General features: G+C 41.0%; 1 protein-coding gene across 1 annotated transcript in view; it reads right to left on the bottom strand.

Moving 5' to 3' along the window:
* The window catches only part of MOXD1 (monooxygenase DBH like 1), a 95,761-nt gene extending 82,798 nt beyond the window's left edge, over window positions 1–12,963 (bottom strand). Inside the window, exon 1 of the mRNA XM_063098113.1 lies at window positions 12,694–12,963. Within this exon, the coding sequence (XP_062954183.1) occupies window positions 12,694–12,963 (270 nt within the window). The remainder of the gene's footprint in view (window positions 1–12,693) is intronic.
* Between the last annotated feature and the right edge of the window lie 257 nt (window positions 12,964–13,220).

Consider the following 13,220-nt stretch of genomic DNA (forward strand, 5'->3'; position numbering starts at 1 on the left):
GAGTTTCTGTTGAGAAGTCTGCTGTTAGTCTGATAGGGGTTCCCTTACAGGTGACTTACACTTTTCTCTTGCTTCTTTTAAGATTCTCTCTTTGTCTTTGAGCTTTGCTGTTTTTGAGTATAATGTGTCTTGGAGAGGAAATTTTGGGGTTAAATCTGTTGTGATCTTTGAGCCTCCTGGATCTAAAGGTCCATATCTCTCTCCCTATGTCTGGGAAGTTTTCCATTACTATTTCATTGAATAGGCTTTCCATGCCTTTTCCTTTCTCTTCCCTTTCTGGAATAGCCATGATTCAAATGTTTGTGCACGTAAGGTTTCTGCTAGCTCTCTTAGATTTTCTTCATTTTTTAAAATTCTTTTTTTCCTTTTTTTTTTTTTTTTTTGTGGTCTGCCTAGGTAATTTTGAAAAGACTATCTTCAAGATCAGAAATTCTTTCTTCTGCTTGCTCTAGCCTGCTGCTTAAGCTCTCAGTTGTCTTTTATTTCATTGATTGAATCTATCAGTTCCATGAGTTCTGCTAGATTCTTTTTTAAGGTATTAATCTTTTTGTAAATTTCCTCTTTCATATCCTGGATTTTTTTTTTTCTTGTTTCTTTACGTTGTTTCATTATATTGTCCTGGATTTTTTTTTTTCTTATTTCATTATGTTGTCTATGAATCTTCTCATATCTCAGTGAGTTTCCTTAAGATTGTTGCTTGGAAATCCTTTTCAGTCATTTCAAGGGTTTCCTGCTCTATAGGTTCTGGTATTTGAAAATTACTGTATTCTTTTGGTGGTGTCACATTTTCTTGGATTTTCATATTTCTAGTATCTCCATGTTGATGTCTGGTCATCTGGTAGAGCAGTTGCTTCTTCCATTACTCTGGAGTGGGCTTTGAGAAGAGAGGCTTCCTCTTCTTTCTTTCCAGTCTCCACTGGGGACTCTCCTTGTGTCAATGCAGTCAAGTGTCTGGTGGGTCGCCTGCACGGTGGCTATGGCTACTATGGTGGCAAGCTGCTTTTGAGGCAGCCATGGCTGTGCCAGGCCACTAGCATGAAAGTGGTTTTTGGCTTGCCTCTTGCCTGCTTCTGGGTGGTGGTGGGGGCTGCCCTCGACTCCTGCCTAGGACCCCAGGCGTGCTCCTTGCCTGTTTCAGATGGTGGTAAAATTTAAATTTAACTCTTCATCTGTAACAATGTACTTCCATGGAAAAAATAATTTCAGATTTCAACATTCAAATGAGAAATTATTTAACCTTAACCGTGTCCCATCATCTTAATTTTTAAAAAAATTTTAGATGCTGTTTTGTAACTGTCCATGACCATTTAATGCAAGAAATATATTTTGAGGAGAAAGCTAGTTCTTTCTTTCTTTCCTTCCTACCTTCCTTCCTTCCTTCCCTCCTCTCCCTTCACATATATTTTATTTAGTACCTACAATTCTTCAGACCCTGTTGTAGGACTGAGGATATATGATTATACAGGACAGTAAACAAGGTCCCTACTATAATAGAATTTATATTTACTAGGGGTGGGGAGAAGGGTAGACAATTTTAAAATAAATTTAAATAATAATATAACCAAAAATGTTCAGATAAGTGCTACAGGAAAATAAAACAGAGATTACAGAGAGGGATCAGAAGCCTACATCAGGTCGTGTGACCAGAAAAGTCACTACTGAGGCAACAATACTTCAGCTGAGGAATAAACTACAATGAGGAGCCAGCCACACCATGTGTAGAGGACGTAAATTCCAGGATGAAAGAACAGCTATGGAAAAGGGCCTGGAGGTGAAGTTGGGTTATCCACAGTGATGAAGCAAATAAATGCTAGTGGGGCTGAATTATAGTGCCAAGAGGGATACATGAGCTCAGCAGGGATCAGATGAGATCCTAAATATTGTGACACCTTATAGGTCATTGCAGGGAGCTACTGTCATTGACATAACATGTATAACTATGGCTCCCTTGTGGAGAATGAAGAAGGAATCAGTGGTGTCTGGGAGATACTTAGGTGTCTCACAGTGGTCCCACTGGTTCAAGCTTGAGTGGTGGAAGTAAAACTGGAGAGAAATGGGTAGGTTTTAGATTCACTTTGGAGGAAGCATCAGTAGCACCTGAAGATGCATTTTATACATGCGGTGAAGTAAGGAGAAGAAACAAGAATGGTTCCTAATTTTTGACTGGAGCTAACAGGAAATGCCATTTACTGAGATGGTGAAGGCTGGGAAGGAAACAGGTTTAGAGGGAAATTAGGTCAAGTTTGACACTGGGTCACTAGACATAGGGGTGGGAGGTCTGGAGGCAGAGGATATATAGACTGTTCTTAGATAGATCAAAGTAATGTACCAACATGGGGGGAGGGGTTCAGAAACTGCCTTTACAATCAGCTTTGCTCTTTAAGCCCTCCAAAGTCTTGTTTTTGAGTATATACACATCATAAAACATTCTTTTTCTTTATTTTCTTTAGATTTCAAAACAAATACGTATCCATTATACATAGTTCAAATATACTGAAATTTATAACAGGGAAAGAAATGAAATAATCTCATGACCACTGTAACAGTTCAGTGCACACCTATCCACAGAGACCAGGTGAACATCTTGAGACAGGCTAAAAAGCAATATAGACAGTTTTATAGTTGTTAACATCTTCCCTTCTATTCTATTTCTTGAATAACCTAAGAGCATGAATGTGGAGTAAAGTTATTTTTAACATCATATTCAAGTTGGAAGATAACCTGAAGGATACCTAATCCTGGTTCCCACCAAAGAGGGATTTCTCTCGAAAATATTTTTTTAGGAGGTGATCACACAGTATTTAACACTTCCAGGGACAAAGCTCATGACTTCGCAATCGCAAAAGGCAACACACTGTATTTTAATATCTCTGATTGTCAGGAATATGTTTCTTATACTAAGCTGAAATCTTCTACCCTTTAAAGTATAAGAGTTGGGTCTTTTCTTACTTCTGGAGGCTAACAGGAAGCATCTAATCCATATTTCTTGAGGAAGATTGGTCCACTACTTTAAAGACAATGATCATGTCTTTCTAATTGTTCTTTCTCCAGGCAAAATATAGACAGCTGTTTCCCATTCCTCAAATAGCCAGACTTTTAGAAGTTTCAACCATCCTTGTAATCCTCCTTTGGAATGCTCCAGTTTACTTCTAGGAATAATACTATTCCTAGGAGAGTTCCCCTGGTATGATCAGCCTAGGGCAGAGGCTATGTCAATATTACTTCTTTTGATGTGAACAGTGGAATTTATAGGCTAATATTGCATTTGTGTGTTTAGCAGCCACATCATATTGAGTTGAAAATAAACGAATACCTAGATCTTCTTCACATGCATTCCAATTAAGTATAATTTTACACATTTTATACACAGCTATTTTTCTTAAACAAATATTGAACTCTACTTGTATTCCCAATTAATTTTTAACTTTTAGGTTCCTTTCATTATTTTAGAATATCACTATCTTTTAAGTCCTCATTCTGTAACCTAATGTAGCCAGTCTTTTAGCAACATGTTTTAGGTATGAGTGTTTACATATTTATGATCATAACTAATTCAACTTTATTAGTCTATCTTCTACATGGACATCATGAAAAACCCTGCAAAATACCTTATGATCATTCAGATGCACCATTTATATACTACTCTAATCTAGGTCCAGCAAATCAAATGCAAAAAATAATGCAGTCTTGTCGGTATAATCCATGTTTATTGAAATCATGCTGGCCTCTAGGCATTAATGAATGCAAAGTGTTCACAAACCAATTGCTTAAAGTTTGTCCTTGAATTTTCTCAAAAATTGCTATAAATCTCCCCTATCTATACATTTAGTACACACCTTTTCCCTGAGTTGAAATGCTGGGATATTTGTCTTCATGTGGCCTTCTGACCATTCTCACATTTCACTGTGATTAATTCATTATAATAATACCTTGTGTTTATTGAGTACTTTCAATGTGTCACATACTCTGCTAAGAGCTTTACCTGCCTATTTCATTTAATCCTCACAAAAACGTATCAGTTAGATGTCATGTTCTTCCTTTCACAAAAAAAAACTGTCACTTAGAGCGGTTAAGGAGTTTGCTAAGGGCCATACAACGAATAAGTAGCGAGCAGGGCTGGGATTCACACCCAGTCTAGAAGATTTCCTGCTCTTAACTGCTCAATAGTTATTCCACAGTTTATTTCTTGAGGATCTGCCAAGCACATGGAATTGTTCCTGATACCTGGGGAAGATTTGGCAGCATTAACACAGTCATCAACTTGCAAATGTTCCATCCATACCCTAAAAGATACTAATTATATCCACCACTTCCGCTACTCTGCCTCCTTCTCCCTTCTGTAAGTATAGCTGGGGGGTGGGGAGGGAGCATTTCCCTGCTTACTAGCAACCTTGGAGAATGTGGAAGGAAGGCAAAGGATATCTGTTTACATAACTGGAAAGACGTTTGAGAATTTTCCCAAATACAAAGGGAGTCCATTGTTACTGTTAATTCTAAAAGACGATTTTAGAGCAGAATACTTCTCTTAGTTTAAAGACAATCTGAGAATTACCTGGAACTTTCATTTTTTAATGAAATGAAAATAATGTTGCTTAGTTGCCCTGTGACCATGCATAACTGATAAATTTTAGACTCTGTGTGGGCAGGTAGTACTGTTGTTTTGTTACAGCAGCTGGTACCAGTTGGCAAAAGGTGTGTAGGAATGACGGAGGTCTATGAGGAGGAGAGAAAGATTCCTGGTTAAGCATATTTTGAAACATACTTCTACCCTTAGTTCAACAATTGCTGCTCTTGTCTCAGCATATAAATTTGAGAAAATACCCTAAATTCTCAAGAAACTCATTAGACTCATCTCAGATTTGTTTCCATGCCTGGAAAACCCAACTTATTTCTATTTTAAAAAAATAATCTTAAATGTCAAAGTGTATGCTAGGCCCCACTTCAAATATCAAATCATCACTTTGAATAGCTTTGTGTGAAATCCCGCTTTGTATTTCCATGCCATATGCCTGGAATATTCCAAACTTCTACAGATTGAGTCACCTGATTCCTATCAAAGAGCCTGACCACACAGTTACCAAACTTGCCAACACATTGGAATCACCTGAGCAACTTGAAAATACATTAATACCTGTGTCCACCCCCTCACCAAGATTGTGTTTTAATTGGTATGACGGGGGAGGGGGGGGGCATGCTGTACATTGCAATTTTTAAAAGACCCACAAGTTGTTTTAATGTGCAAATAAGTTTGGAAACTTCTGACAGAGGATTAGGAAGTACCTTTCCCAGTTCTCAATCCGCTACTAACTCTGCCTCCTCATCACTGAACTGCAATCTGCCATAGCACAAGTCCATCTTGGCTCTGTCCAAAGGAATCTAGGTGTCCAAAGTACCAGGAGGCCTGGCATTCGCGTGGTTTCTCCTACTGTGAGTTTTACTGTATAAGTGAGGTTTCTGTTCTTGAACTTTGCAGGGGGGTGGGGGGGAAAGGCAGAAATTCAGTTTTTTTCTAAGAAACTAAGATTTCAAAGTTTTAGTTTAAAAATTGCATGAAAGATGGAAATAGTCCCCAGACATGTTGTTTTGTTGATCTAGCTTCTCAAAGGCCTTTAGCTCTCTAACATTGTTGAAGATGAGAAAGAACACAGAATATAAGAGAAAAACATTCACACATGGTAATAAGAAAGAAACTTCTATAAAATCACCGAGTCTCTAGATCAAAGCCAGGAAGAGTCTAGTTGAGCTTACTAAATATCTGTGTAACAATGCCACAAAAATAGACAAGAAAGCTCCTGTGGTTCAAACACATTTGAAAAACATTAATTATGTTTTCTCCAGGTAGGCAGTTTCCTATATTCAAGGTCTACTGAGTTCTTTGATGCCTATGCCAGATAATTTTCTTCAGAGTATATAATATTTTGAATTGTAAACACTATGGTTAATCTCAAAAGACAAACTTCAAAACTTGGGACACTTGTTTTCCTTCTTGTTTTGATTATAAGCATGCTAATCTGAAATAGTAACATAGCTACACTCCTTATCACATTACTCTATTTTAATTATTTGCCCAGCACTTATTATTTTCTGATATTTTTCTTGCATATTCCTTTATTACTCTCCTCCACTGAAATGTGAGCTCCATAATCCCACTGATTCCATCTTATTCAATGCTGTGTCCCCAGCATCTAGAACTGTTCAATAAACATTCAATAAATATTGGTTGAATGAATGAATGAACAGTCCAACATTCTCTGCCTACAGGTGAGTACTTTACTGAAACAGACATGTGAAAGCCACAAATGATTTCCATGTGTGTGACCTGGATCCCCAGGTGTGTGCATCTACAAAATGAGAGAAATGAGATATTGACCTCTGTGGCCTAGTGTGAGAACTACATGAGATAACACACTTTAAGGACTTATCACAATGTATGGCATATATTAAGAACTCAATGAATAAAAAGTCATAAAAAATCATAACATACAACTATACGTCTATAACATTTATAGCGTAACAAAAGTAGTAAGAGAAATACTATGATTTTATTTTATCTACTTGTTTAGGCATGTATTTTATTATATGAGTCTTTTCACTATTTCGGAAGGAAATTGAAATATGTTTTTATGTAAGCTACAGCTTACTTGCAGGAGAAGAAAGGGCACCAAACCAGGACTCAGAGGAAATATATCTAGGTTACTGATCTATATAGCTTTCAACAAGCTACTGAATAGTTACCTAAGGGTTAGTTTCCTCACTTGTGAAATTGGGGGTGTGAGTTGGGGTAAGAGGTTTGAGGGAAATCAACCAAACTCTGTGCTCTTAAAAGGTACCAAGTAAATCAACATTTAACCTGTTAAAGCAAGAATTGTTTAAAGATCTTATCATAATTTTTGGCTACATTAGATGAATAAGAAAGACCTTCACAGTAAATTAAATTAGGTCAATACATTATTTGTATAGCACTCAGATATGGAATCCCATTTTCACAGTTACAAATTTCTATTTGAAATTATTTTTGCAGAAACCTTTGCTTATATGCTATACGCTGTGCTTATGAGCAGCTTTTTTTGGGGGGGGGGATGTCTACTCTAGAATTTAACAAGTTAGAAAGGCTTAGATTCACAAGAAGCTTCCTGCAGGACTTTTTTCTTTTCAAAAGTTCTTTACTAGTTATTTTTTAAAAGTTACAATAAAAAGCATTGTGAGGCCATGGTTTTGTTTTTTGTGTTGTTTTTTTTTTTTTTTTTAACATATGGATCAAACATTTCCAGAAACATGATGATGTGCAATGAATTCTTCCCTTTTGCCAGCAACTTTATTTTAATAGGGCTCTATTACAAATGATGAAGCAATAAACCACCGTTCACTTTCTTTGAAGAGGACTCTTTCTTGCCTCTCCTTCCAAGATTCTAGAAATATGCCATTGCTTGCCTGAAGCCTTGAACTCCCTTGTCAATTCAGGTGCATTGTTTCCTTGGCTGTTAAGTCTGCCCATTTCCTCAGGCTAATTATGAAGTCATCTGCTCGGCCAGGGAGAAACATACAGCTGAAGAGCCTCATCCCGCGTTGCAGCATTACGCTGCAGCATGTGGCCTTATTACTAATGCACAAAGCATGAAGCCTGAAGAGGTCCCTTCATCTTCTGGAAATTGGGGGGCATAATCCGAAGACATAAATATCTCTTAACAAAGCACCAGCTGAGCTGTGTCAGGGCTGCGCACAACTCTTCATCTTTCCTTTAGAGCCTTTCAATTTGCTTTCCAAACATTTCTTTGTTGCCGTTGGCTGGGGTGCACTTAAAAGAAGCACATCGTTAACCACAAAGAATGCTCAGTGTTTTCTGTGATTTCAAATCAGTTCCAAGCACTTCCTCAGCGAGCAGCCGGGCAGCAATTACCCTGCTGCTGAAGACACCTCTCGTCACAAAAAAGGCTTCAGTTTTAGAGACAGCCAACAAGCAAGGCTGTAACAAACGATGACATACGTTTCAGCCGCCATTCACTAGCGGTTTATACCCCCATAGGAAGGGTGAATCAATTTTAGTGCAAATTCAACAGGCACATCCGACAACGCTGCCTGTTAGAGGAGACGCTAACTCACACAAACTCGGCATTCATCCCCCGGATTACTTGCTTCAAATGGGCACTCACAGTTGCTAAATGGTTCGGGTGGGGGTGGAGGTGCTCTGTCAAAAAGGGGCAAAGGACAAGGAAAGGACACGAATTTATCAGGGAAATGAGAGTTGGGCTGATTCATTGCAACAAAATACTGAAGTTCTGCAAAGCTCATGCCAAAGGAGAGACTGCTTCCACCCTCAGCCCGGGCACTCGTGTGAAAGACACTGTAAAAATGGATCTCAGCAGCCTCCCAGGGCTGATGTTTCCATGAGCATAAGCTGCCCCTGAACAATTTACCCAAGAGACTACACTGACACAGGCTTCACTTCACGACCACAACATTTCTCCCTTTTGTTTTCCATTTTGATCATACCTTATTATGCCTCCCTTGAGGAAATACGAGGGTACTTCCAAAAGTTCATGGAAAGATTCTTATGATCTTTTAATTCTATTCTTCCACGAATTTTTTGAAGTACCCTCATACCTCCAGACATGGTCAGAAAGGTTACAAAATGGCAAGGCAAATTTCCATAATGTCAGGTCTCAGTATAGTTTCAAGGGTGGTTAAGCCTACTGCCTTGAGAGAAGGAAATTCAAAATGTGATTTTTTAACTCCACAAGCCTGCAGGCAGATGTCACACTCTGCCCTCACGAGGTAGGCTCACTGGGTCTAATTTTGAATTAATGACTGGCAATTTTTGACAAATATGGGCTTCTGAAGGTTCAGAACTCTTTTACTGGATGCGGGGAGCACGAAGGGAGGGAACAGTGGCAGTATAGAAAAGGAGGAAAAATTACCAACTTTTCACCAATTCCTTGTGAGTGGAGTATGTGCGTGTGTGCATGTGGGTGTGCGAGAAACAGAGAAAAGAAAAGGAATGATGAATATGTAAACACTGCCTCCCAATTTCAGTCGTGTCAAGAAAGTGGACACGTGTAGACAGGAACTCAAAAGGGATGGTAGGAAGGAGACTGTGGCAGCCAGTGAGTGTGGGAGTGGTAGAATGGATTTTCCAAAGATGGCCTCACCAATATGTTCATTCCCATGTGACTGTCTTACAATGTGATGTTGAGGTGGAGTCTATGTTTACTCTTGAATCCTGTGGTCCTGTGACCATAGCAGAAGACATGCTAAATGACTCAAAGGCTAAGCCATATAAAGCTGTACAGTTTATATCAGGGCCTCTCAGGATGTTCACTCTTGGGACCCAGTCACTATGCTGCGCAAAAATCAAGCAGCCACATGGAGTGGCCACAATCCCACCACAGTATGAGCTGAGGTCCCAGCCAATTGCCAACATCAAGGACCCGTCAGACATTCAAGTGAACCAGTCTTCAGAGGCTTCCAACTATCTGCCTTGGAATTGACACAAAGTGGAGCAGAGAAGAGCTGTCTCCACCAAACCTTGCTCAAACTGCAGATTTGTGAGCAACATAAATGTTGCCTTTGTGTCATGTCGCTATATTTTGGTGTGATTTATTATTACATAAGAATAGATAGCCAGGTCGATGGGCAAGGCCCCCAATACTGTACCCATTTCCTGGCACAGAATAACCATGGCCTAAAAACGGTGGGACCTACTTCTCTGACTTTCATGGATTTTGATAATTTGGGTTGATGATTAATCTTAATTTTTTTCCTCTTGGCTGGCTCCAGATTAGACTGTGGGATATATCCCAACTGAAATTGTGTGTGTGTGTGCGTGTGTGTGTGTCTGTGTGTGTGTGTGTGCGCGTGCTACACAGTGCTTTATACAAACTTGAATTATTACCAGTATTTAGTAATCAGAAGATTTTACTCTCTCTCTCTCTCTGTAAATTTCATAAAAACAAACAGGAGATCTGGCAATATTGGGTTTTCATTCTCCCATAACACTTATTTGTTCTCTCAATGCCCTCTACTCTCTGTTGCATTACATTCTGCCTATTCCACTCAAGTCCTCATCACTCTTCCATTTCCTTCCTGACGTCTATAGGCATCTGGGTTTGTGACATCTATTTAGCCACCAATTCTCTACCTGGTTTATTAGGATTTACTCTTTATAGGTGTATAGTTATCCAGGAATTAACACCCTTTTGAAAAGAAGAGTTTTAAATAATTTAAAAAATAAAAGTCAGAATAAGAACAAAATAAAAAATATCTAAAGTTTGAGTTTAAAATTAAATAAGAAAGGATGAAATAAAAATATATGGAAAGAAGCCACAAGATGAGGTGACTGGGATGTCAGCTTAGGTTATTATCATACAGCCTGATGTCACTGTCCAACTATCAATGGCTGCTACCCGTACACTAATGCCCCAGGAGCCAGTGCTTTCTGTTTCATTGTTCCACGTAAAGTTTGGAGAGAAGACTCCATATCAAGTATTGGGAAATGGAATCACCTAGCCTGGATGATCCAGCTGGAATTGGTACATTTACTTTTATTTACAGCATTTGGTGTCTTTCATCTTATTAAAGAGGTTTTAAATAAACTGTCTTTTCACTTAATTGATTAACATAAATTTTACTGTATTTTGTTTGTCCTGAAGTGAGTAGCATGCTTAAGGACATGGAATGGTAAAGCATGTCAGCCAAATAAAGAAATGATGATACTTTATACGTGAAAATAAGCATTTTATTCCTTAGAAATAAAAACGGAGGGGGAAATTCCATTTGTTGCTCATTAAATACATTGGGAAAGTATCTATTTCTAATTTATCTCATAGTAATACGTATTCACTAATTAAGAAAAGTTTCATGTTTCAAAATCAGTCTAAAGAGCACTTAAGACTTATGCAATCTTTATGAAGAACCATCAGCAATGTGAAAACACCTGGTGGCATTACAAAGTCTATGTTTGTGGTAGGCTTATTATGGCATGTTGAGTCAGGACTCTGCTCATTTGATTTTGAATTGGGTGGGCTTTCTAGAAATGCTACTTTTTGCAGAAAATTACATCAAGCTAACTTTTAAAGTATGCCCTATTTTATAATATTACCATATAGTAAGATTTCTCATGCCCCCTTCCACAGAACATGCAGGGATAGTTAAGGGACATATACACTCCCACCCTAAACAAACAAACAGACAAACACATATAAATATAAAAACTTGGTTCAAATAGGTGTTTAAATAAGGTACTGCCTACTTCGCATCACAGGAAAGTAAGGCGTTTAGCTAGTGAGGCCTGTGTTTGGAGTCAGATCTTTGGTTCACAAAACATGCAGGGATAGTTAAGGGACATATACACTCCCACCCTAAACAAACAAACAGACAAACACATATAAATATAAAAACTTGGTTCAAATAGGTGTTTAAATAAGGTACTGGCTACTTCGCATCACAGGAAAGTAAGGCGTTTAGCTAGTGAGGCCTGTGTTTGGAGTCAGATCTTTGGTTCACAAATTTAATGTTTGAAATGCCACAGCAGGAGAAAATTTATATATCAATGACTTCAGCAGAGTACAATCCTCATAAAACTTTATTTTATTGGAGTTGTGGAGTACTCGTTTTGGGAGGAAACGATTAATTCATGAAAAAAATAGATAATAGAGTGGTTGTGTACTTTTTATTGCTGTCACTTTATTTCTAGCCAAAGTTTAAAAGTTCAGTGCCAGAATCAGGGTTTAAAGTTGATGGTATCTCAGTCAGAACGCTGTGGAGATCGAACTTAGAGGTCCGGGTTAGAGTGACTGAGAAACAAACTCTGAAATCCAGTGGGAACATTGATTTTAATACTATCAAAACCTTAACACAATGCTGAAACAGCTAGGAGTTTTCATCTGGATAGGAGATTTTTAGCAGAGGGCGGTATTTTTGCATGAATTTTACTAAGTAACAACGAGTGTAAACCCCAACATCCAAATGTTGGTCAAGATCAAAGATGTCCAGGAAACCTAACCATTCTGGCCATTTCACAATACTTTTGTTCTTATGCATAAAGGTATCTACAAACAGGCAACGTTTGGCTCCTTCAGAGCAAATCGGCAGCTATCAAATTAACTTACTTCGTTGGCTATTAAAGTAAGTGAAAAGTTTTACCACTTCATAGGGGGTTTTGCCCAGGGAACTTAGGTTTTGAAGGTCTCTAAATGCGGCTTCCTAAACTGCTCTCTGAACAGCAGGGACCCTAAGCGACTGAGGACCTTTCATCTGTCTCTCATCTGTAGCTGACAATCTGCCTTGCTTGAGAGCTGTCCCGTCAGGTCCCCAAAGCTGACTCCCGCTCCTTTCCCATCAAGGACGAAGGCGGATGCGTGGCAGGTGTGTCGGTGGACGATCTCGTAAGTGGAGCGCTGGGGCCAGGAAAGTGTTCAGAGGAGGAAAACTACCAGGGGTCACCCGAGCTCCGAGCGGCGGGGTGGGACACGGGAGCCCAGACGCGGGCGCCTTCGGCCCTGGGGGTGCAGGAGAAGATGGCGAAGGTGAAAGGGCTCCGGGATGGGGCTAAGGGACTGCGGGGAGGGGGCGGACGAGGGTGTCCAGCCTGGCCCCGGGAGAGAGCGCCGGGTGGCCCCGGGGTCGCCCCGCACCCGCGCCCTCCCCGGGGTCTGGACGGGGCTCTGCAGGGCCGGCTCCGGGAGGGGACGCGCTTACCTGGAGGTAGGGCCGCCCGTGGGCCACCCCGCCCACGACGATGTCGGCCGCGGCCATGGCCCCGGTGGGCGAGAAGCCGAAGCCCACGTAGCCGGCGGTGCGCACCTCGAGGCGGAAGGCGAGCCGGCTGCCCCGCTGGCCCCAGCTCAGCCAGTACTTGCCCTCCGGGTCGAGGAGGGTGCGGTGCGAGTAGGTCCGGCCCGAGCCCCCCGCCGCCGCCCCGGGGAGCAGCCCGCACAGCAAGAGCAGCGGCCAGCCCCAGCCGCACATCCTCGGCGCCTGCTGCCCGCGCGCACCTGGGCTCCGGCCACCGGGGAGCCGCGAGCCGCACGAGCAGCGGCGGCGGCGAGCGGGAGCCCTGGGACCGCCCCCCGGGCCGGCCGCGCGCCCGTCCGGGAGGGGCAGGACCCGCTGTCCCCGCCCCGGCCGCCGGCCCGGCCCGCCCATCCACCTGCCGCCCCCCACCCCAGACTTGTCCCCAAGGTCTGGCATCGGTGGGAAGGGAAGCGAGGGGCTTCCTGGACGGA

The sequence above is a fragment of the Cynocephalus volans genome, chromosome 5, assembly GCF_027409185.1.
Source record: "Cynocephalus volans isolate mCynVol1 chromosome 5, mCynVol1.pri, whole genome shotgun sequence".
Lineage (NCBI taxonomy): Eukaryota > Metazoa > Chordata > Mammalia > Dermoptera > Cynocephalidae > Cynocephalus > Cynocephalus volans.